We start from the raw sequence: 26,893 nt of genomic DNA on the forward strand, positions 1-26,893 counted from the left end.
ACAAAGAAGATTATAAAATGAGTTGTTAGGAACAATGTCTCAAACATTTTAAATAAGCGTTGGCTTCAAACAGCCTTGAAAGTGTGCTTTAGAGTTACCATTCTGTTCCTGTCAGCCCTAGAGAGTATATGTATTACTAACTAATCTAAAAATTAAATAGTCATTCCCAAATAAAATCAATCAATTCATTGTGATTGATTAAAGTTAAGTAAATTGCTTTTCTATCTGCATGACATTTAGGGAAGCAATACAAGTATAAACACACGCACACATCTCCAAGAAAAATGGCCTGTTCACTGTGGGAGCTTTGGCTGCTGATTTTTAACTGCTGTCCCCAGAGCTTCCAGGAATCAGGTGATTCAGGATGCAAGCACATAATCCCTTCACACCAATAATTAAGGGCAACACAGAGTAACTGGGCTGTGTCAAGACAACCAGATAATAAACACATGCACACGTGTTAAGCTGCACTACTTTACAGCACATTCTGTGCAAACACAGTAATTTACATTTCCATTTTACCAGCATGAGTTGCCCTAAGGATAGCAAAAAAGTAAAAAGGCCCAGCCAGAGAGGGCAAGGGGACAGGATCTTAGGAGGTGAAACACATTTCTTTCCTTTTGAAGCAATATTATAGGATTTGTAACAAGGCTGGAGGGAATAGTTCATAGCTAGAGCTTTTCAAAGTAATACGAAATAAATGGTCTGAAATAAACCAGCTGTAGCATTAAGACGCAGAAAGTTTATGACATGCATATACTTTATGCCCTTGCAGCTCGGATAAAACACATTTCTTTTTTGTTTGGCTATCATAAGGATATTATGCATTTGAAGAAAATTAAAGTTTCAACAAACTCCACCATAAAAAGCAACAGCTAAAGCAGATTGAAGTGATAGAGAAACCTGCTTACAATTGGCACACAGAAATTTATCAGTGCTGCAAGTTCATGAGGTTTATAATTCCTGTATAAAGAACCAAATCAATATGGTCTTGCCCTAAAGGCAATATTTACATCGATTGTCCAACTCAGGTTAAGAACAACTTAATCCACAGGAATGCAACTACTCTAATTTATGCATGGTGAATGTGACTCAATGTTTTGTGGGATTGTGAAGAAAAAGCTAGATAAATATCCTGTGATTTGTTCATGCACTCTTTTAAGACTTTTGAGTTGGTAACCTAACTAATCTGGAATGAGATATTGATATTAGGAAGGTGACACTTGGGCTTTTTTGTGAATTACTCTACAGTGACTTCAATGAGAGGGACAAAACAAAACAGTGCTCTCTGCAAACTCTGCCATTCTGTCCATCCTCCTTCAATATACATTTTGGAAAACTTTTTTTTTTTTTTCAATCTACTATATGCCTCCTACATGGTAGAAACAGGTCATCAAGTTTTTACTGTAAAGCTACAGCTTTTAGATGGAAAGCCGATTACTGATACGAAGTATGTTGAACTGAAAGTTATTTTCAGAAAGCAAAAGTGAAAGCCAAAGAAACTAATGCTTACAAGACTATATTAGTTACATTGAGATTATTTGAGAGCATATAGGCATGAGTATGGTCTCTGTACTTATTGCCATGAGAACATGCTATTCCCTTTAAGGCTGATGATTAGTAATTGCCACAATAACCCAGCCATAGTTTGGAAAAGCAAAACACCTGGAATGATTTGTTTCACCAGAAGAAAAAAAATGAGTCTTTTATTAGATATAAACACTTTGTTTCTTAAAAGAGTATTTCTTTCAGAGAAATATTAAAAAGAGACTAAATTGCTTGGTATTAAAATAAGGGGCGAAAGCCCTGGTTTTCCTACCAGTTGGATATCATGTAACTCCAAAATAAACAGTTTATTCTAAAGGCTCTCCCCTGGTTGGTTGACAAAGTGGAGTAAGGCGTTTCACATAAACAGAGGTTGTTTATATTTACTTGGCAGTTAGGAAAGGGAAAAGGCTCCTATTTAGATTTTAGCAAATAGTAATAAGGAAATTGAAGATATGCTTTGCCTTTCAGCCACGCAGAGCCGACTATAGTATCTACTCCCCATCATGTGCATTATTTGAATATAAACCACCAGTTACCCTTCATGTTAGCTTAAGTATGCTGAAATGCAGCCCTGTAAAAATTACTTAATGCAGAGCTGTGGATTCCCTTCTCTGTTTAAAATAAATTTGACTTGCTCAATTCTCCCATAAAACTACTTTTGAATTCTCTTTGTCAGGGGGGAAGTTATCCAATTACAAATCAACAACTGCTAAAACTGAAATGGTAAAGCCAAAACGGCAGCAAATAGTTTAGAAACTTACAATGTCCATTCCCAAAATGAAGTCTTTTTTCATCCGCACCATGTTTTGACTTGTTATAGCCACAAAACCTAGAGGTAAATCAAAGGAAGAGAACACAGAAAGAAAACATACTTAAAATAATTATCTATGTTCAGAATGTGCAAAGCACAAAAAATAAAGCATTTTGCACAAACAAATAAATGCTTTAGTGAAAGTTTAATGACTTCATATTTTCTAAATCCTCTAGAGAAAGCCTCTTTCTCTGGGGACCCTGGAGAGCTGCCTAATGAGGAGATATGGAGAGATGCTTCCCCACTGTGCAGACCCCTTCAGTTCAGTTTTTATAATGGCCCTAGAAAGTGTTTATAGTATTTTTCTTTAAAAACGACTGCTGTTAGAATGAATGAAGGGTAAAGTTTCCATTGTTAGTGATTAGTGTTGTGCAGTGTTACCAGAGTTCTGGGTGAGAAAGTGTCAGGAAAATCTGGGGTGTATTTGATGAGAGAAGGGATAATTGAAAAAAGAAAGTAAAAACCAAGAGTGAGGGTCAAAAGAGAGAAGTGGTGGGTGTTGGAGACTGGGGCAAGAATTTAATGAAAAAAAGAAACTCGAAACTAAAGATGGAGAATCAAAAGAAAGGGAGGAAAAAAAGAAAGATCTACAATACAAGTGGAGACATTCTTATTGTTAAAATATTTTACTGACCACACTTTTCCGATTTTAGTGGCAATTGAGGGGAGCAAGCAATGCAATAATGAAAGTACGTCAGAAAACAGACTGTGAACTCACCTCCCAATCAAAACGTAGGTGACGACCGTGAGGAGAATAATTGCTACTGCCGCTGAAATGGCAATCATTACCACTTGGCTATTTTCCCCGGAAATGGAGAAAGCTGTGAGGTTGGAGAGAAAAAATAAGAAACGACCAGGCATTAACACATCATAACTAACATCTACGTGAAAACGTTGGTAAATTAAGTCCTATTTATTTTGCTTTTACCTAAAATATGTCTTGCTGTCTGATACAACGTAAAAAGAATTCTTCACTTAGTGTAAAAAATAGACATTTTGTATAATTTTACTTGAAATTTCTGATTAATAAGATTAAATACTCTGCTTTCATTGACATCAATCAAAACTATTTGGGCATCTACTGCATAAAATATGCTGGACTGGTTTTCTCTATACTCATTGGCAAGAAACTCATCAAATAAACAGTAATTATCAGAGAAATATAGGGAATAGGTAAGATTTCCCAGGATGAAACTCTAAAAGCTTTCTCATTAGCTTGTTTAGTCTCCAGTATCTGTATTTATTTAAAAGGTGGTATAATACCTGTCCTATGGACCTCAACACATCTTACCAACAAATTGTTCCTGTCCCTGTATTTCCTACCTTTGTAGATGGCCCATCACTCATTCACTCACCAACATGAGGTATTGGCAAAAATTGTCCAGGAGCCAGATCTGGCCTGCCATCGGTTTTTGTATAGCTCAGAAGCTTAGAAGAATTTACATTTTTTTAATGGTTGCAAAAAGTCAAAAGAAGATTCTGTGATATATGAAAATTATATAAAATTCAAATTTTTGTGTCTATAAATAAAATTACATTGGAACACAGCCACATTCATTTCTTTGTGCATTGTCTATGGCTGCTTTTATGCTACAATTAGCCAAGTTAGGTAGGAGCAACAGAGACTGTATGTACACAAAGCCTAAACTATTTATTCTCTAGCCCCTTACAGAAAACGTTTACTGACCCTTGACCTAAACCAATGATTCTCTAACTTTAATGTTCACATAAATCATTTGAGGAGCTTTTGGAAAAAGCAGTTTCTGATTCAGTCCGTCTGGAGGGGGCGCTGAGACTGTGTGTATCTTATGAGCGCCCAGTGATGCTGCTGATTCCAGACTACAACCTTTTGAGTAGCAAAGATGTCGACCATAAATATAGTCACCTTGTCCTCTCCCTCTCCTGATTTTTCTATATCCAATTAATCACCAAATTCTTTTAAATATTTTAGTTTCTGTCTTCACTTCTCTCCTGGATTACAATAAGAAATTCCCAATGGATCTCTACTTGCAGGCCTTTCCTATCTTCTACCTGGCCACCAGAGCATTCCTTCTAAGCCATGAGTTTGATTATGTCATTCTCAGGCAGGGGTCTCCATCACTTTCTGGATAAAATGCATGTAAAACCATTTAGGATCTGTTCTCTGCCTAAATCCCCAGGCTCATCTGCTAACAAAATCCATAAGCATTCAAATCTCTACACTTTCTAAAATATACGCAGTTCCTGGAACACTCCCTCTCATGCACTCATACTTTAATATTTATTGTTTTTGTAGTAAAGGCTGATTAAACAAATGAATCAGTGCTGTATCAAAAGAAAAGCTCAGAAGAGAGGGTTTAGTTATACTATCAGCTCTCCAGAAGCTAATATCACATCTTGAACCTGATGAACATCTAAGGTTGGAAGTTTTTCTCTAAAATAATGCAGTTTCGGGAATAAATGATGTAAATAAATAAACATGGCAGATAGGCTGTTAAAAGTTTTCTAAGCATCTGAAAAAAAGAACTCAGAGTGTGGCAGGATGGTATACTCATAATATAAACTGTTGCAAGCACTTTATTCTTTACTACCAGAAAACTATTGTTTACACCACCGTGGCAGTCGTGGGAGTGCCTGCTAGGATCTCCCTACTGCCAAGCCTGCAGTGGGCAGACAGCTCGCAGCTGCTGCACCTTCAGGATCCACTGCAGCCACGCGCTCCTCAATGACAAAACACGGCAAGGGGACTGGAGCCAGGCCATTTCTGCCCAATGCAGGGGTCCTGTAAGGGCAATCTTCATGCTGAGGCTCCCCGTTGGTTTGGTGAGACCCGCAGAGCTGCATTGCTCTCTGAGGCTCCGCCTCCTCAACTCTCTGCCTTCTCTCTGTCTTCATAGATGGCTGACCTACATCTCAGTCTCAGGCTCTGCTTGGCCATTTCTATTCCTCCCCTTTTATCTTTTATCTGTATCCCCACACTCCCTGAAGCTCACAAAATTCCACCTTAATATCTGCTTCACAGAAGACATGGACTGATGCATTCCTATCCACTGGCTATAGATCTGTGAATCATTTGTAAAATAACTTAACCTTGTAATTCAGTAATGCTCCATGAACATATAATAATCACTTTATCTCATGCTTTTCACTTTGCATACTGTAGAAGCTTATAAAGAGCAGCAAGTTCTGAATTCGCTGGTAAATTTTAGCCAGTTTGTAAAATAAATGTCAGTGAAACTGGTAGAGGAAACATGATAGAAAAAAGAAGAATTCTCTATTTCTTTTCCTGTCAAAGATAGGATTAAACTAGACCTCTCTACAATTTCCTCTAGCTCTAAATATCTATGAGTCCCAGAGACTATCTAAAAGCACATAACCAAAGCCGATCATTTTTTGTTACTGAATTGGCAAACGTTTGAATGAATAGTATTGATTAAATTGTGTGTTATACAGTTGTCTAATAATTTTATGTGGCATACTGGCAAAAACTGACACCTATTATGTCTTAGGAATTCAGTTTGAATATGTTTTCCCACAAGCAAACTGCTCTCCCTGGTTCTAGTCTCTTCCCATTTTTGTCCATCCTACACATGCTGTCCACTCTCTCTCCCTAAAGCAGACCGGCAAGGAGCTCGTTCTCGTGAACCAGAATGACTGGCTTTGTACCAATCTGCTGTGTGACATAATAATATGATTGCTGTGAGCATTAAAGGAGTTAATACAAGTTAAACACCTAGAACAGTGCTAAACATACAATAAGGGTTAGGTAAATGTTATATATTTTTATTATTTCATTTTCCCGGTAAAGAATTGGCAAAAGTACTCCCTATCCCACAAAATTACATATGAATATCTAATCTTGGTCTATAAAGTTCTCTATATAATGATTCCATTCTACCTTTGTCAGGCTTTCTTAATGTCCCCTAAAAATAGGGTCCAAGAGATTAAAGTTGTTGCATACCCATTCATTAAAAACAACAAAAAGGCAGTAGGAAGCATTTAGGAGTGCTGACTAAATTGTCCCTGGGCTAATCTTCTTGAATAGTAATATCCAGTAGAATCCTCCATTTCCAAATCTCAGCTTTATCCCACATATTTTTGCTCTGGAAATTCCTTGGATGTTCAAATTATGTACGATTTATTTAAACACAAAACAAACACACACACACAGACACACACACACACAGACACACACACACCCCGAGTGCTTACTATACTATTATACCAGGTAATATTTTAAGCACTTTACAAACAACAATTAATTTAATCAACATAAAAACCCTATTGAGTCATGCACAATGATCTTTCCCAATTTCCAGACAGGGAAGCTGAGGCAGTGAAAGTTGAAGCAGCTTGTCAAGGTCATCCTAATACACGGCAGCTCCCTCTAGGGTTCTTTCTCTAACTCCTACATTGTGCCTGCCTTTCTCAGGCACAAAGCACACACTCTGGATTCAGTTTCTGCCCACTGAGGCTTTCCAGACAGATGGACTGCCTGTTTTCCCAAACATGCCACACTGTTTCTTAAAGTCTGGGACTTCTTGCTTTGGTGGATGTCACCTTTGTTCTAGGAAAGTCCTTTTACTCATATACACTCTATGCTTTCTGTGGGACTTTTAGCTTGACTTTTTTTTTTTTTTTTTAATATGCAATAGCAGCACTGGATCAGTACTCCAAAATCTGGAGATTCTAGGCTCACTGACTCCACTTACTAGCTATGCAATCTCAGAAAAAACATATAAAACTCTGTGTCCTAGACCATGGATAAAAGGAAATCATAGTATCTTAATAGCTTACAGAACAGGATCAAATGAAATGTTTATGAAAATGCTTTACATACTGTCACAAAAATACATGGGTTCTAAAATCAGATCGATCATTTACCAATTATGTAACTTTAGAAATCTTACTTAACCTCTCTATGCCTCAGTTTCCTCTTCTGTAAAATGATGATAATAAATGTAAAGCACTGACACATAAATAGTAAGAAACTTTAAAGCACTTAGGAAAATATATAATCCACTGTGCCTCTATATTGTTACTGTAAACAAGATAAAAAAATACTAATTAAATTCCAGGTACAAATACACTATGTTCTACTAAGAAACATTTATATGTGTTATGAATAAAACTTTATAATTAAAAAAAAATAAAAACTAGAATAAGCAGCAAACTGTTAAAGAAATCCAAACATGAGCCTTTTTTTAATATCTTTTAAATATCAATCTATAACAAATAAGACTCTTAAATCCTTAGAGTTTTTATGAATATATCATTTTGATTTATAAAAAACAGAGAGTTTTGATTTTTGTCTTTTTTCCCCTTAAGACAAAAGGTACTTTTAAAACCTATATTTACTTATATTTAAAGTCTGGAAGAATTCTATGGTAAAGCAGTAAGAGTAAACTGATTTTTTAAAAAAAATCAAACTGTGCAACCCAAAGATTTTTATAAAAGGAGAGGAGGGATATTAAAAAAGTTCCCTTTCTCTCTATGCTCTTTTCATCTGCTCTATCAATCAATGGAAATATAGCAAATATAAAACTTATTTGCAAAAGTCCTAAGAACCTGAGGTTTTTAAATGGGCTATTTCTTAAACCTCAGACCCTGAAGCCTTATTAGATGATCATGCATAACACTACCACAACTATATCTGTGGTAAATCTGAAATCACATTAAAATTTTAGAATTTGTTGTTGTTTTTGCAAATTTATTTATCAGATAGGGTTAAGTGCTAATTCAGAACAAGAGAGGTTAGACTAATGTTCCAAAATATGCATCAGTATAATACACATTTATCTAATGGTGTTCTGCCCTTCTTGCGCCCCAATATTCCTAATTTCTACCACATGATATAAATAAACATTTGATTTTTATATTTCTGTGATTTGTGATCTCTCTTGCTACAGCAAATCTAGGTTTTGTTGTTAATTCCAATAACTATTTAAAAGTTTGAAAAAATTCAATCTATAATCATTTCAAAACAAAGAACTTTCTTTGCGCCACTTAAAATTTACAAAAACATTTAGAATTACAAATGTTAAATTGCAATTATATTCTGTTATTGTGTCATCTAAAATTTTAAATTTGTTTTAAACCTTGTTCACATGGATTTCCATGGTATTTTGCAGCATTTTGTTTCTAATGTCCTCAAAGAGTGATTTCTCCATATTCATTCCATCACAGGAGGATTAGGAGAGGTCTTGAAGTGCAGTCTCCACATCTGAGACTTGAATCCCCTTCGATATCCAAGGGGGAATGGTTCTAGGACCCCCTACAGATGCCAAAATCCGAGGATGCTCAAGTCCCTTATATAAAGTGGTGTAGTAATTGCATATAACCTAAGCATATCCTGCCCTATAATTTAAACCATCTCTAGATTACTTACAACACCTAATACAACTTAATGCTAGGTAAATAGTTGCTGGATTGCCACAAACTAAAGCTGTGCTTTCTGGAACTTTCTGGAATTTTTTTGTATATATTATATCTATATAATATACATTAAATTTTATTGAAGTATACTTGATTTACAATGTTGTATTAATTTCTGCTGTACAGCAAAGTGACTCAGTTATACATATATAGATTCTTTTTCGAATTCTTTCATATTCTTTTCCATTATGGGTTATCACAGGATATTGGATATAGTTTTGTATTTTTTTGATACAAGGTCGGTTGGATCTACAGACGTGGAACCTGTGGATCTGGAGGGCCAACTGTGTAGATTTATGTTTTTGAGGATGGCAGCTCTCCTTTGAGTAGAAGAATTGTCATGTTTCAGCTGTGAGATAATAATTTCTAACACTAGATTCTTATACCCTGTAGAAGGTAGAGCTCGTTATTGTAAACAGCATTTCTAATTGTTTGACAAAAAGTGTGCCATAAAATATTTACTTTATCATATTAAACAACTTTTATAATTTTTGTTAATCTTGAATGTTTCTATGAGGGATGAAATTTGGGCATAAAATATTACCATATCAATAACAATGTGATTTTATATCATGAATAAAATATTTAGAAAATAGGAAATATAGATAGATGCCAGGGAGAAATGGCGAATTGGAACTGTCAAAAGAGATTACTGGGTGTCCTTTCGGTAGAGTGCTAGGCATTGTCAGACTCTCCCTGGATAATCTGTTTCTAAAGGGTGTTCATCTTTGTCTTCCTGGCCTGTTTTGCAACGATGAAATTAGTTGTAGACAGTGAATAGTTATATATATATGATTTTTCTCATTACAATTAGAATGATACATTCACTAGAGATATGACTGGCTTATGTAAATTAGAAAAGATGACCCCAATCATTATATTTATTGTCTTATAGTATATTAACCAGTTTTGGACAGATTAACCAATTTGTTTAAGTATTCCTGATTGTCTACACACTCATACACACGAACAGACACAAACATATACAAATATGTATGTATATGTGTATATGTATCTGTTCTTCAAATTTCTCTTTAAATCAGTTTACTCTCTTACTAGTCTCTTCATTAATTAGTAAGTTAAATAAAATCTTTAATTCATGTTCATTTTATATTAACATCATAGCCATGATTTTCCCTTTTGAAACATTTTAGCAGAGGGTTTTTCTAATATGAAGTGAATGCATTTGAAGAAAACTAGAATGTTACTGGGAAAATGTTTGCCAATTTTAGATAAATTTAGTGTCAGACACACAGGACCAACCAAATTACTTGTGAATGTGAATGAGGTGATGAATCAGGTTTAGAAAATCCTTAATCTCCAAGTAATACAAGATTAAATGTGTTAAGGATTAAAACAATATTAAGTTCCTCATGGATCATCACGTTTCTTTTTTGTAGTTCGTTGAACCATACAATGAACCTGAAATATCTGGATTAACAGGTACTAGAAGTTAAAATGTTACCATATTAAATAATGATCCTCAAAGGAATTTATGGCCAATAGAAGATCAGAAGCATTCCAGGCATTAGAATATGCTTGATTTGTAAAAGAGAAAAAAGAAAACACACACACACACACACAGATGTACACTTACACAAACACAAGTACACAGACCCAATGCTATGCAAAATTGTTAAATGTCCTCCAAGCGATATACTTTCAATGTATCACATTTAGCTAAAACTTATAGTGAGAATGAATTATCAGACACCTTCACAACAGCCCTTTCCCCCATACACTATATTGAAAAAATACGTACAGTCTGGGCTAGTTTCAAACTCAAACTTGCGACTGTTGGTCCCAAATCCAGCTGCGGTCCGGGCTCGGATTTGGAATACATACGTAGTATCAGGCTTGAGGCTACTGATGGTAACATTTGTGCCTCTTGCCCTGAGAATCGTATAACTTGTCTCTTGTTCCTGCTTTGAGGTAAGAAAAATCACGTTAAAATCGAATCTTCCTAATGCTGTCAAATGGTAAAAAGGTGAACCACTCAAAACCAATTCTTTAAAATTTTTAACACAGCTCATAGGACAGATAAAAGAGGTGACAATCATTTAACTCTCTGAATGTAATAGAGGCATTTTTAAGCAAAAAATATTTACAGAATTTCCCAACTTGGATAAAATAATTTGTTCCCTGCACATAATGCAGGAAAAGTTAGTTTTCATTTTTACCAATTACTGAATATGTGGATGAAAATAAGTTCTCTTCAAAGCTGAGGCTGAATGAAAGCTTCAGTCTAATTCCAAGAATAAACTTATAAAGACGAAAATATCCCCTTGAATTAAACTTAACAGGAATGTCCTACTGATTCTCAGAAAATATTTCCATTAACTGTAAAATATTAAACTTACAAAGGTCCAGGTTTTATATATAAACTCTACATTAATAACTTTCTTAGTATCAGCTATATTTACACTGTGTTTAATCTAAGTCACTATGGCTTAGTAGACATGAAAATCTTCAGATAAAAGTCTAGAAATATTTCCCAGAAGGATTTACATTGTACAGTAGGAGATTCACACTGCACATTAATTGTAAAGGCTTTTTGTGTCAAGCCTTGTTTATGAAAAGGGACTTCCAGGAATTGTGTTTTTCCTTTAACATACGTTAGTATATGAGCACTTTATGGGTCACCTAATTTCAAGTAATGGTGGAATATCCCTGTACCTGGTGTGGGACCTGGAGTGGGTGATATAGAACAATGCATATCCTCAACCAAAACGAAATAGAATATTACAGAAAAAATGTAGTGTGTTATAGATAATTTTTAGTTAAAAATGCTGGTTATGTATCAGATAGCATTTGAATTAGTATATTAAATAATGAAGAGGGCTGAATATATTTATTTTGTGGAAATCATTATTTCATGTGTTAAAAAAAAATTATTAAGCATATACCCAGAACGTGGCTCTGTTCATCATCATTAATGAACTAAACAGTCAAGAAAGCTAGACTTTGTAGAGCTTAAATTCTAGCAAAATGCTCAAAATATTTCTAAGCATCATATATATATTTGGAAATAATTTTAAAATTTATGAATGTATGCTATAAAAAATTTTTATATAAAGTATATTAAAGATAATATTACACATAAATATGCATCAAATTTAAAATGCTTAGAGAATAGTAGATTCAGTCATTTTTTTCCTGCACTAATTAATATTGTTTTAAAATATGGATGTATATTGTGCTTTGTTAGTGGAGTTTGAGATAAGTTCAGAAAATGCTTTATGTTTGTAAAAGATATGAAGGTAAATTAGTAGTATTTTTGAATCAGTTTCATAGATCTACAAGTTGGGTGTTCCCTGGGTCTGCTATCCAGTCTGAACTAAGGTGCATCATTAATTGTCTTTTTATTTTGTTGTATCATCTATAAAACATGGATTCTTATATTTGCCCAGTCTATCTTGTCACACTTTTAAAAAGAGAAGATCATGATCAAGTGAGTACTTGACAATACCACAGTGGATCACTGAAAGCTAGGAGGGAACTTATTTATACTATGATTTTGGCACAATGAGGTTTATAAGGTCTCACTTTCTTTCAGTGAAAGAGACATACCTTTTTGCCTGTAGGGGGCAGTATGAAAAAAAGTGGGATCACATTTGTGAAATACATTAACTTCAATAAACAGAATAACTACATAGTGCAAAGGAATGTTTATACATTATTTTTTTTTTTTTTTGGACAACTGACCATACCACTAATTCTCATATCTCTAAAATAATCCATTTTCATGTAGAGGAAGGTATGCAATACAGGGGAAAACATACTACATGAGGAGTCATGGCTGCCAGAATTCAAAACAGAGACCTAATGTTTATTAGCAGTGAGGCTGTGAGAAATTCAGATAATGCCATCAACTCTCAGTTTTCTTATTTGTAAAAGAACCTATTTGCCCACTTTCATCAGATTATCAGACAGCTCAAAATAATGTATGCAGAAGTATTCTATAAATATAAACTATATCAACTCACAATTTGTTTTTATTTCATTTTAAAATACTTTGTAAACTGCAGCAGATACACGAATATGTCATGTTCATATTAGTAGCTATAAAACCACCCAGCTCTAATGATAAGATTTGAATACATCTTGCTTTCAAACCTAGCCATAAATTATAACCAGGGAGAAATAAGTGGTACTTAGAGTGATGAAATACCATGGCTTAAATTCTACTTATAAATAATCGTGTACCTATTTTTTATAATTGCATTACTGAACCACAATTTTATGATGTGAGGCAAACTTATCTACCCACTCCCATCTTCTACATCTCCTTGTACAAAGTCAAGAAAGCTTTCCATCATCAGTTCAATAACACAATCGTTTTGTTATTAATTCAATGTTCCTATCTGTATTGAAGGAAATTCATGTGAGTGTGAAGGTCAGGAAATGATGCTTAAGGCAATGAACTCAGGAATAGTTCATCAATAGATTAAGGAATCGCTATATAATAGTTGGTAGAACAGGTGTCTCAGTGTGGAAGGACACAAATGTCATCTCTAATACCATAACTAGATGACTTAACATTTGGCAGTGACATCTTTTGCTATGGCTTATTCCTATAGAATGGAGGATATTTGACACAATGATTTCTAAACCCTCCTCTACTTATAAATCAAAAGTATCACACGACCAGAATTCTAAACAGAGCTCTTTCACTTGCTAGCAGTGTCATTGGTTTCTCTGAAAGAGCACACCCATGATAAGGTAACCTCTTTCCCTACACAACTCAACCCTTTAACATTATCTCCCCACCTTTTCATAGTATTTGACCTCATAGTCCAATATGATCCCATTAGGATGTTCAGGTTCTTGCCAGGATAAAGAAATGCTGTTTCTGGATGTCCGATCTTTCTTAATCGTCATGACAGGTGATGGAGCTGTAAAGAGAGGATGGGAGGGGATGATGGGATGAGGAAAATTAATCGGATTGGGAAGGGCAGTAAAGAAGAGCAGAGAGGCAAGGGAACAAGCAAATGGAGTCTATTGTTGTTCTAATCTTTGGCAAGAAAGCACTATTTCCATTTCAAAGGCTCTTGAGTATTAATCTGGCCTCATATCAAGCCTCAGAAGCTGGATTATAGCCCTGGTACATACAGGCCTATGGAAAATGAGCTGAGATTTTCAGCTGCTGGTGGATTAGTGGCAAGTGAGCATATGCTTTCAATCTGCTACTATAAAGTAAGCAATGAAGTATATGTGATATATTAAAAAAAGAACAAAACATCAGGACTACCTATTTGTTATAATGTTGCAAAGTTATGAATACCAGATTCTTCAGCTCATTGATAACATTTTCATATGCAACTCTGTAAGAGGACCGGAATCCATTACGCACAAGGAGCCCCATGGTATCCATAGGTAATAATAATATTCAGTGTATTGTAAAATAGGTAGGATTTAGGACATAGTGTAGTAGATCTTGACTTCTGACAAAAGTCTGTCATGAATAAAAATATATATCAGGAAGAAACCATCCCTGCTTTTACATTTTCATTTCTTAAAAAAAATATATATTTAGTAAGAAGTACTGAGGAAATGAGTGCTCTTTGTGTCACAACTCTATAGATACATTTTGAGGCATCTTATTGGGTGATGACTCTATATTTGTTATGTTTTTCTATGCATTATCAAAAGTATAGAATATGAATAAAAAACTGTTTGGATCAGATATCATAGGGTCACCATTTTTTCTAATGGAAGATTAAATACTTTTTAAGAGATATACTTCAAATCCTTCCATTAAAAAGAAAAATGCATACTGTCCATCAAAGTACCTTTGGTTTCTTTTTTTTTAAATATATTTATTTATTTATTTTTGGCTGTATTGGGTCTTTGTTGCTGCGCGTAGGCTTTCCCTAGTTGTGGTGGGGGGGGGCTACTCTTCGTTGTGGTGCGTGGGCTTCTCATTGCAGTGGCTTCTCTTGTTGCAGAGCACAGGATCTAGGCGCACGGGCTTCAGTAGTTGTGGCATGCGGGCTCAGTAGCTGTGGCTCGCGGGCTCTAGAGTACACGCTCTGTAGCTATGGTGCATGGGCTTAGTTGCTCCGCGGCATGTGGGATCTTCCCGGACCAGGGATTGAACCCGTGTCCCCTGCATTGGCAGGCAGATTCTTAACCACTGTGCCACCAGAGAAGTCCTACCCTTGGTTTCAAATCTCAATCTTGCTACAATGGCCAACCAAAATATCTCACTGTGGGGTTCGGTGGCATTCTGCCGTAATGGAATGCAGCAAAATAAATTACAAACATGAAACAAACAAAAATCTAGAATTCTCGGGCACATCAACTGCTGAATTGTTTTCATTGCTAAAGGACATATTTTTTTATAGCTTTTTCTCAAATCAAGGACTATTAGAACCCAGTATATCTCTATTCCCTACAACAGCTAGCAATAAATGTTCCCTATATGTTGATTTGATGTTTCTATGATTATTACTTGATGACTTTTGCATCCAACCTCTCACCTAAATTGTTCCTGTCTATAAATGCCTTTCATTTTTATTCTTCACTTAAAAATAGAGCTTTCATTAAACTTGCCTTGTGACACTTTTTTAGAAAGTATAAACCTAAACGAAAGATCTTTTGCAGTACATTTTCCATCCACCTATTTCTATTATTTGTAAGATCTTCTTAGGAACTTTTGTAATTAAAGCCTCATTACTTTAATGGCCAGGGGATGATTACTTAATCGTTTTCCAAAGAAAAATGTAGGTGTTGATTTTCTGATAGAAAAGTAAAATCATTTTCTTATTCACATCTTGCTCCCATTAACAATTAACATTCTTTCATGTAACTTGATGTCATTTACCTTTTATGTTCACTTTCTGTCTATTCAATATTATTGTTTTATTTCTCAAACTGGTTTCACAAGACCCCCAGCTCTCACCCCGAGGCAGTTTGCTGCTCTGCAATTGATTCTAAGCAAAGGATAAGTTATTTTGGTTATATTTAGTTGAAATTTTATAAACATATTTGAAGTTTATGAACACGTCACTGAGTTAGAAATAAATAACAGGTACATTAAATTTTTAAGAATTAATTTCTTTTTACTTACTCTAATACTTAGAAAAATCAATTTATTATTTAATCGTTAATAGAATAATTTCAGCCCCAATGTCCTTGGAACCAAATTTTGCTTTTTGTACAAAAATAATAGAGAAATTCTACCAACTTTCCTCCTGAAGTAAATCTATTAATAGAATAACTTCTAATGTGTGCTTACAGAGCATTTCGAAGAAGCTGAATGTTGGAACACTTCCCTAGTCAACCCATGGAGACCCTCCCTACTTTGTTTCATATCACCATGAACCTGGTTTCTTTTTCTTACCAGTTAAAATACATTTTCAAAGAAGGTTTGAAAATTACCAGGTATAGCATCTCTCCTTAGAAAAGAGGAGAGAGAAAATAATTCATTTCCAAGAACAGTTGTGAAGAAGATTGTATTAACTTTTTAATGAAAGCTTTCCAGGCTCTTTTGGGGATCTGCTTAAATTTTATTGCTTCTGCACTGAGCAAGACTTTATAACTGTTGAAATTCTTCAAAGGTCTTTGAGCAAGCTGCAGTGCCCTGTTGGACTGTAATAAATAGCCTTTTGTTATTCCACACTTACTTAAGTAGAGGCAATTGCTCGACGCTTGTGCCACCTCTAAGTTAAATGAACCTTTTCGGATTGCTGCTTTTAGGCCCCTGTTAAGTCATTTGTTCTGCTCTTTTGATACACACCCTTTGTACTGGCTGCATTTCAGCAGTTTCAACCCAGTGCATCAGCTGAAATCCTGTTACATTTAGGTAATGATCATCAATATTTCAATATTAATAAATAATTAACAGAAATTGTTTTTCTCTCCCCTAATAAATAATTTTAAGACATAATTAAACACATGTAGCAAGAGAAAAATTCCATGGGCATTCCACGGTATCCACGCTTTCTAAAATGTTTTCTAGAACACTTCTTAATTCATGTCTTGAAGTATAATTTATCCATACTTGCTCATGTGTTGTAATACAATTTGTAACATTGATGAGAAACAGTGATTATTTTGTTTTTGGTTGGTTTTTAGGTATCAAAGAGTGATGTGTTCAAAGTAATTTTCAAAATTCATAGAAATTCTTATTTTTCTGTATAAAAGAACGTGATACAATGTATATCAATGATGCAATGTATATCATACATTTGATTTATTTTATTCTCATTTCTCTGTTTTTTTAAATTTGTAATTTGAAGGAGTGGTGGGTAATAGTTGTACAGAATGAAAAAAAAATTCTAAAATTAGAGAAATGCTTGGAAGGAGAGTGAAAAGTTACTGAGGCAGAGGAAGCATAGGTTTTCCCTGGCAAAATGCTGGTGTATAAGCTAAAATAGCGATTACCGATGAACACTTCAACAGCCCAGGATTAAGAGATTTAGTCTGGTGACTTTTATATACCTCAAATGATATATTATTACAATGATTCTCTTATTAACAGGAAGAAGTTGATGACTAAGTAGGTTGCTATGAAACAGGTCCAGGAATTTACACAGTTTAGTGAATGAATAATTTTTTAGGGGAAAAAAAAAATGAAGAAACTGGTAAGAAGAAAAATTAAAACAGTAGGAAGATAATAATTTTTAGTAAGTTAATAACTCTAAAGTGATGTCTGGGTGTGTAACATACATTTTTGTTGTGTTGGTATTTGAGAGGGAGCAAATATTTGATCCTTAGCTTTTGCTATTCTGAGTATAATTCGATATACGTGCTCTCTGCAAAATAAAGAAAGGAGATATGATATACTTGGTAAAGTGAAATTTTATTTTTAACTAAAATATTTCTTAAAAGAATACAAATACAAGAGAAAAACAGTGAAGGTTGGGAGGGAACAAGAAGCCCATAAATCATACAGTTAATCACCCTCCATGAAGTTTTTCTGAACTTTCTCCACACCACTGAAAAATTCGGAACACTCTGAATACTGAAAAATTTCTTAACTTGCGGTGTCACAGTGAACTTGCTCACGGCTCTCTCAATTCATTCTTTAAAATTTTTCTTAGGTCACGACATAGGACTTGACAGATATTTCACTCCATGTTATCTAGTAATATGTGTTTTGTGAAAGCTGGTATCAAAATGCTTTTCAATTTCTGTTCTAAGGAGACATACCTTTCTGGGAACCAAGGGTTGAATTATTCCCTGAGTATTTTCTTCCCTATTTCCAGGCCAATGTAATGGCAGTTTCTTGAATCAGAGACATGCATGACTAGTCCAGAAGATAGACAGAGAAGTATAACCCTTAATAATTAATAATTGAACCCCAGTTATTTATTTACAGAGGAAGAGTAAGATTTTCTCTCAATGTCAGCCTAGCCTGAGCCATTGATTGCATCTAATGTAATAATAGAAAAGCAAATTACAATGGGCAAGCAAAGATGTTAGGCTAAGAAAGGTTTCTATGTAAAGAGATCTGGTTAGAGATGGGGCTTGTGTAGTTCACAATTTGTATTTGAATCACACAATACTTGTGCATCCAAATCTACTGTCAGACGTGGAAAGGATTTATTATTTTAACTATGGTGTTTTTAAGCGGCATTTACCATTATTCTGTAACTAAAATATGACCCATCCTTAGAATCAGGAAGTCAAAACTTCAAAATTCAACTCTAAGGATCTGGTTTGGTTCGTTTGTTTTTATTGGGACTTTCCTCTTTCTGGGTTTGGGAATTTCTAATGAACCTCTGAGGTATCTCTGTGGTTTAGAGATTGGACAAGTTAAAGTAATAAGAAAAAAGGCTCAGTATTTCTTTTTCTAAGGGAGCCAAAGCTTTTAAAAATTATCTCCATGGGAAAATATCATCGAGTAAATGGTTGAAAGATTTTTCCTTTGAATCAGGCATGCCTTTAAAAGCATGCCTCTCTTATTTTTTTGTACCATTCATTACAATGCCCGCTTAAGAACATTTCCTTCTTAGTTTTTTTTCAGAAGTGGACTTTTCTATAAGGTCCAGAAACACTCTTGAGTTTGAATGAGCATAATCATTCATAGCTTAATGTTCTCCATCTTACCACCCCTATCCTGATTTCCCAAACTTGTTCTCTGGAATTTCTTGTTTTGGTCCCAGGACTCACCATTTTTACAGCCTACCAGTTTGAATTTCAGAGTTATACTTCTTTATATATTCTCCCTCACTAATAACACTGCATGCCAATCAGCTTCAGCATCTGAAAGTCGATGAATTTTCTTTCTACCCAGTTATAGTTTTTCCAACCCTGCTTCAGTTCAAACCATTGCCATGTTCCACGTGCATTAGATTCTGTGCCTCTCATCTCAATCTTTCCAGAACTTCCTTCAATTTTCCACACATTTTTGATTATTTATCATTTTATAAAGCAAAGGAAATATTAACCGTCTTCTCCTTCAAAACCTCATAATTTCAAATCAGTTTTCCTAAACTTGTTAACTAAAGAATAAGTTTCAAAGAAAAGGTCTAGCAATCTATATTTTGAAGAATTTGATGTCAGAAACCTCTTAAGATCACACATTTGGGAAATTCTGGACTACAATAGGATATGTAATTTGAAATTCATTACATTATTATTTAAGATTCCTCATTAGACTGTAACATACATACCAGATTTATCATTTATTGCTCGCCTTTCAAACTAAAATTCTAAAGACAATTCCTTAGGCCACTGCCCACAATTGTACTTGCAATATATTCCCTGTCTGGAACACTCAATCTCTTCCCTTTTCTGCTGGAAAAATCTCTTCTACTCATTATCCTTAGAAAGGCATTGCTAATATACAGCTTTTTCTGAGTCCCTTAGACAATAGTTAATCAGCTCCTTCCTCTGTTCTGATATATAGTATAGTTGTTCATTCTCTTATTATTTAGCCCATCTCATTGTGTTGCAATTATACCATTTGCTTACTAGTGTGTCTTCCCATTAGATTGTAAGTTCCTCAGAGTCTTTAGTGCCTAGCATCACACCAACTGTACATAAATCTAGTTATTCAGTTTGGTTAGCTTTGCAAAAAAATGTACAATATATTTTGTGACTAGTTCCTTTGAAAGATAATCCTATTTAGCTCCTGATTTATTATTAAAATAATAAAATTCAAACAAACATGAAAATTATAAGATGTTAAACAGAGATACCTTTTTCTATAAAGTTATATCATTTATTTTGTATAGTAAAGAGAAAAATAATTTTCTAAACTGAATCAATAGTGCTGGGAGAAAAACATTCTAAAACGTATACATTGAAAGTAAATTTTGAGCAAGATCTCCCCAGAGGAGAAAATTCTGGTCAAAATTTTAGGCTTCTTAGTTCTAAATTTCTAAAATCTTTAAAATTTTCATTATTAAAATTTGAATACCCCAGAGTAGTTTTAAAGAGTGGAGAATGCAGTTAAAATGTATAATCTCATTCCCATCTCAGCATGGAGCAATAAAAGAGAAAGAAAACAGTAGTAATAGAAGGGTTCATTTCATAGATGTTTATTGCATGAATTCATCAAAACAGATGCTGTTTTTCATTTTTCAATTGATCTTTAACATTAAGTTCTCCTTCTTTTAAAATCATTCAGTATTCTCTTACAATCGGATCAATCTTCAATACGTTGTTTTAAAAAAATCTAGTTCTTCCTCTCCTTTACTCTCACGCTACTACCATACTTACGACACTTCTGGTCAGCAAATGTGTAGGTTTCCCCACACTAATCAATTCTGATTTGGTTTCCTACAATTTAACTCAAATTTGACACTATCTACTTGCAAACAGTGTCATATTCCACACGTTAAAGGCTGAATCTCACAACACTGCCCCTCACCTCAGATGCTAATCACGATTAGAAGCTTCCCAGGTTACCCACAATTTCTGTGTGAACTGGCTACAAATTGGAGGTTCCCATGACCCTCTGCTCTGGTTCAATTAATTTGCTAGAGTGGCCACAGAACTCAGGGAAACACGTTTACCAGTTTATTAAAGAATATGATAAAGGATACAGAAGAACAGCCAGATGAAGAGACATAGGGCAAGGTCTGCGAGGCTAAGTTCAGGAGCTTCTGTCTCTGTGGAGCTGGGGTGTGTTCACTGACCTGGAAGATCTCCTAACCCCATACCATTGGATTTTTATGGAAGCTTCATCACGTAGGCATGATAGGTCATTAACTCCATTTTCAGCCCTTCCCCCTTAACAAGGGAATGGGGTGGGCTGAAAATTCCAGGCTTCTAATAAAGGCTTGGTCTTTCTGGTGAGCAGTCCTCCTCCAGAAGCCATTCAGGAGCCCACCCAGAGTCACCTCATTAGAACAAAAGACACTCCTATCACCCAAGAAATTACAAGAGCTTCAGGTGTGTGGTGTTAGGAACTGGGGTAGAAGACAAAAGGACAACAGATGTTCCTAGTACTCTTATCGCTTAGGAAATTGTGAGTTTTAGTAGCTCTGTGCCAGGACCAGGAGGCAGAGACCAGTATATATGTTTTCTATAATCTCCATATGTAATATGGCTTTGAAAATCTATGGGGGGTAATCATAGGTTTCTAGATATAATTCTTCACTGTGAAAGAGGTTAATATTGACACATAGCTATTTTTAAGGGTTTTATTATCCACTAAGAGTTAAGTCTAAAATAAAAAAAACTTGTAGGTAGGAAATAACAGAAAGTAGAGCAAATAAAGATTTCTTTTAAAACTAGGTGTCTTTGAAAAATACAGCATACCAGCAAACCTGTCATAAAATATTGAGATTCCTGGAGACATTATATACATTTATAGCATCAGTACATTTTAGAAAAAAAATAATGTTCCTTGGATTTGCTGAGATATTCTACAATATTCTTCTCTTTAAGTCCTTCGAAGAGCCATGAGTACTCTCAACATGCCTGTAGTCTCCGAGTCCAGTGAGCCCTAATTAAGGACTTCATGCATGTACAAGGCAATGAAAATGGCAGGTGGTTATTCATCTAAATGTGTGTGTGTGTGTGTGTGTGTGTTTAGCCTAATGTTCTCTATTTACACAGATAATATGATGCTGCTGGAGGGTCTAGCTGTCTTTTAACACGAGACAACTAAAATTAAATTACATCTAGGGCATTCTTTTCCTTCATCGATTACACATGAAGCATAAAGTACTCTCAAAATTCCTAGACAGATAGACATTTAGCTCTGCATGCATTATTTTAAAATATGCAATATCCTTTACATTATTTCTGAAAATCCACACTTCTAAGGCCTGAGCCTAAATTTAGAAAAATGCATTCCAGAGATAATATACATGGAAAGGATAGAATCTTCCCTCCCAGAGACCCAAAAGTTGTCTGAGAAATTCCTCACTTCATAAGATTTCTAAATATCTTAAAATTTCCAGGAGATACAACTTGGCTTTGGGAATAGCAATATGTCTTCATCCTGAATTTTTCAAAGTTCTTCTTGGATAAGCTTCCTAGTTATTCTATTTAGAAAATCTGCTTGGATAGTATTTTAATATCCCAAGTTCCTAACCAATGTAGGATTGTAAGCTTGTTGTCTTAATTCAGCAGCTTCCACAAAATAAAGACAATAGAGTAGAACCTTCAAAACCGAAGTTAATAATCAAAGTTTAAATACTAAATATGAAATCTTGGGCAAAATCAAATGATATACAACATTTAGTACAGACAAAATTATTTTAGTATAGATGTCTCCAAAGACTGAGAGGAGCGGCTGTTGAATATAGATAATAGAGATGTGGTGGGGAAAGGGTGATGGTACAAGATCAAGACCAGATGAATGAAGAGAAAGCTTCAGACAAGAACTAGGCTAACCACAGTGTGAGGTTTTGTTTGTTTGTTTCAAAGGATTGCTGAGGTAGTATGTCTGTTCTGACTCAAGAGTCCTTCTGGAGTAGAGTGGCCACATTCCAGCACAGGACAGAAGGGACTAAATCTGGACTCTGGTGGTATTCTCTGTGGAGCTTCTGACAAGCAGCCTGCTGCCTTCTAATTATGTGCAGCAGTGGACTTTACAACTTTATACAACTTACAACTTTATACAACTTTAACGCACCTTTGGAGCAAAAGAGCCATTGACCCAGCTTCTGCTTTAGAGATAATGGCAAGAAAACTAGTCTGAAAGGCTACCCTCTTGGGTCTTGGGTTGTTTGGTTCATGTGTTCAAGCAGAAGAGAAAGGAGGAAAAATTTACAATATATTATGTACGTTATATTTAGAAAATAGACAAAATATATACTGGTCTTAAGTAAATTAAACTTTTATTCACAAATTATAACTATAAAAGGAAAGGAGACACTGATAGAAATATTCTGTATTTTCACAGGGGTAGATGTGTTTATTAAAAGTCATTTAGGGCTTCCCTGGTGGCGCAGTGGTTGAGAATCTGCCTGCCAATGCAGGGGACACGGGTTCGAGCCCTGGTCTGGGAAGATCCCGCATGCCGCGGAGCAACTGGGCCCGTGAGCCACAGCTACTGAGCCTGCGCGTCTGGAGCCTGTGCTCCGCAACAAGAGAGGCCGCGATAGTGAGAGGCCCGCGCACCGCGATGAAGAGTGGCCCCCGCTTGCCGCAGCTAGAGAAAGCCCTCGCACAGAAACGAAGACCCAACACAGCCATAAATAAATAAATTAATTAATTAAAAAAAAAAAAGTCATTTAATTTTCCTTACAGTTAAGACAATTCACTATATATAAATGTTACCTCAATTTAAAAAGAAGTAAAATATATGATTTGCATAATTAGATCTTAATATTGATATGTCACACTATTAACTATATTTTCTTATTTTCTGTATTCTTGATGCTCTGGCATCTGGAGCCTTGCTGACCAGGGATAGGCTGCCTCTCCCAGGGTTAGCCAGTTCCTAGAAATGGCAAAGACTGGCCCAAGAGTGTGCCTCTCATACTGCAAACTAATCAACACATTACCTTCTCCATCTGGCTCTTATGCTCTACCAGGAAATATTCCTCTGCCCCAATCATCCTAAAACCAGGTACCAGACAACTAGAGAAAGTCCTTATACCTCACAGTCTACTGCTGAAATTATTCGAACTAGCCAATCCTAAGTATACTTACCTTATCTCCCCTTGCCTTGCCTTGCCTTTCTTACAAAACCACAGTAAAGGCTCTTGCCCATGCTTTTTCCTTGCTCCCTCTACCTCCTGACTGAACCTGGTGCTTCTCTGTGTGGTCCTCCAAGGTATGACATGCCCCTTCCTCTTGGGAACTGTAAATAACAGACTACCTTTTCAATAGCAATTATTTCCTTAATCTTCTGGCCTTACCATACCTGAATAATAATAAAAATTACATTTTAAAATAATCACTGTAGTGGAATAGCATCTAGATGTTTTTTCAAACAAATAAAAGACCTCTTCTTGACAGACAGCTAATGAGGTATCTAAGGAAATACCTGGTATGCACACAGTCTTGCAGTAATTATTTTTTTCTTACTTTATTCAAACCCAGAAACTGCTATGATGCACTGTCTTTGATGTTTAACCAACACTCAGGTTTAAAATCTACCTGTAGAAGCTTTGATAAAACATTTTTAACCTATTATGCTATTTAAGGGAGAGGTACTTCTGCAATTATAGGCTTTCTACCTGTTGGACACCAGTATCTCTGCTCATTAAACCCATGATTTTAGTCAAACTTTGTTGTTAGTTAGATACTAGACACTAAATCCTAAGCTGACATCCTTATCTGGACCTGCTCCTAGTTGGTATCGTTGAGGCCCAAGGTAAATAATTTTGTTCATTCTTTGCTGATTCCTTTCATTTTTATAAGTAAGAAAAGAAAAGAAGACAGAGAAAAAGATATCACAGTATGTCAGTCCAGAATTCTTTAAGGCATCACATATAAACACTCTTGTAGTAGGATTAGGGGTTTGTGTCACAGATAATAAATAGCTAACTTTAACTGAGGTACTGAAATTTGAAACACATACACACACACACACACACACACAGATTTATGCATGCATGCCTTTGTATAAAATCAAGTCCAGTCCTACAATAACTTCACTCTCACTTATATATGTTCTTGGTTGAGTGAGAAATTGATTTATTCCTGAAGGAATGACAATTGTCCTTATAAGTATCACATCCATGAGTGAGCAACCATTACTTTACTCTTCACTGTTGTATGAATCATGAATTTTTATAATGCATTATCCCCCCATAAATTTACACCATAGAAGTATATGTTGCATATAAATAGTATTGATCCTGTGTGTGGAAGCAGAAAAAAATGTTGAGAAATTCTGCTTAGCATATGGCTTGTATAGGCCTGGCCTATATGGTTTGTGTATGCCTAGCAATTCTACCTTGAGTGCAACAGAGACTAACTGAAGCAGGGAGGGAGGTCCTTTTTAGAAATCATGTAGGTTGATCCCTTCCTTTAGGGAAGTAAAAGCCCAAACCTCCCATAACAGGAAATCTGCAAAGTCTGGTCAAACATTTGGAAATCAGATTTTCAAATTAACTCAGAGCTATCCAATTTACTTACATACAGAAAATCTCATTGGCTTGAAAAAAATGGGAAAAGGGAGTATTCCAGAAAAGAGAACATTTTGATGGGTCATTATATAGAATGTAAAATGTTTTGATGACAATAAAATCATCTTTCTGAGTAGCCCTACTTCCATGTTGCTTTTATGCTAGGAACTTATTTATAATATAGATACACTCTTAACATAATAGTCTTTATTTTTTCATTCAAAAGAAGTCACCTGAAAAAAATTTAAGTAATAGGAAAAGGCTAAACACACTTAACTAGGGGCTTCCCTGGTGGCACAGTGGTTAAGAATCTGCCTGCCAATGCAAGGGACATGGGTTCGAGCCCTGGCCCAGGAAGATCCCACATGCCGCAGAGCAACTAAGCCTGTGCACCACAACTACTGAGCCTGTGCTCTAGAGCCCGCGAGCCACAACTACTGAGTCCACGTGCCACAACTACTGAAGCCTGCACGCCTAGAGCCCGTGCTCCGCAACAAGAGAAGCCACGACAATGAGAAGCCTGTGCACCGCAACGAAGAGTAGCCCCCACTCACTGCAACTAGAGAAAGCCCGCGCAGCAACGAAGACCCAACACAACCAAAAATAAATAAATAAAGTTATAAATAAATAAATAAATAGATACACAACTATTACATCAATCCTAATATTCACTTCTACATCATCCCAAACCCCTGATCAATTAAAATTTAACTAATTACTAAAAAGAGGCTGTGTTTATTAATTTTTGTATTCTAGCTGTCTGTAAGATGCAGGTGGGGAATATGCCAATTTGAGTGTTTTGCATATTTATATAAACAAAATGCACATCAACAGAGACTTACAGGGTCTCCAAAAGCAATTATGCCTGCAAAATTTCTCTTTTGGCTCTAAAATTTGCATTGCCCATGCTTGCACTTACTAAGACACTTCCCAAGCAAATTCCCTCATTCTTTGTCCCCTATCACTTGATTAAGAAATACAAACATTTAGTTGCCCTAAATAATATTTCATTCCCCACAAACAGAGATTTTTAAAACTGTAAGCAGAAAACAAAGGGGAAATTGCAGAGGCAGACTACCTGCTGTTTAATTTCCATGATGCCTGTGGCCTGACCTCTTTAGTTCCAGGCACAGGATTAATTTATCTAAAGAATTTTTGTCAAATACCTTTTTAGCTAGCCATGAATTTTGGAGTAATGTTAATTCTCAAGTCCATCCAAATAAGGAAAATGCATCAATACATAGTTTTACAATTATGCAAACTTCACAAAATTGACCTTAGAATTTTGAGAGCTGGAACAGATTAATTTTTACATGCCCCATAAAAATTTTAGCACATTAGAAAAAATAGCCTTAAGTTGTTCCATTTTTGGATTGCTTAAAAAAAGCAAAAAAGAAATTATGCAGATACAAATATAGTAATACTTGTTTCTTTTAAGAGTTTGGCTTTCATTTCAATGTTTATATTTAGGTTCCTGCATTTCTAATTCCCAATAGCTGACAAAAATTGTCCTGAGTCTACATAGAACAGTTCTCAGACAATGCTGCATTAACTTCAGATTTTAGAGGAGAGACATTTCATTTTAACTGAGGTGTGGAAAATTTCTAAACATTCATTCCCAAGCTTGTGAACT

The 26,893-nt window shown here is 35.3% G+C and overlaps 1 protein-coding gene across 1 annotated transcript in view; it reads right to left on the bottom strand.

Moving 5' to 3' along the window:
- The window catches only part of EPHA3 (EPH receptor A3), a 357,487-nt gene that overhangs the window by 65,119 nt on the left and 265,475 nt on the right, over window positions 1-26,893 (bottom strand). Inside the window, exons 6-9 of the mRNA XM_068545605.1 lie at window positions 13,544-13,668; window positions 10,536-10,698; window positions 3,078-3,180; window positions 2,310-2,377 (exon numbers count right to left, since the gene is read on the bottom strand). Coding sequence (XP_068401706.1) covers window positions 2,310-2,377; window positions 3,078-3,180; window positions 10,536-10,698; window positions 13,544-13,668 — 459 coding nt within the window. The remainder of the gene's footprint in view (window positions 1-2,309; window positions 2,378-3,077; window positions 3,181-10,535; window positions 10,699-13,543; window positions 13,669-26,893) is intronic.

Source organism: Eschrichtius robustus, chromosome 6, assembly GCF_028021215.1.
Source record: "Eschrichtius robustus isolate mEscRob2 chromosome 6, mEscRob2.pri, whole genome shotgun sequence".
NCBI lineage: Eukaryota > Metazoa > Chordata > Mammalia > Artiodactyla > Eschrichtiidae > Eschrichtius > Eschrichtius robustus.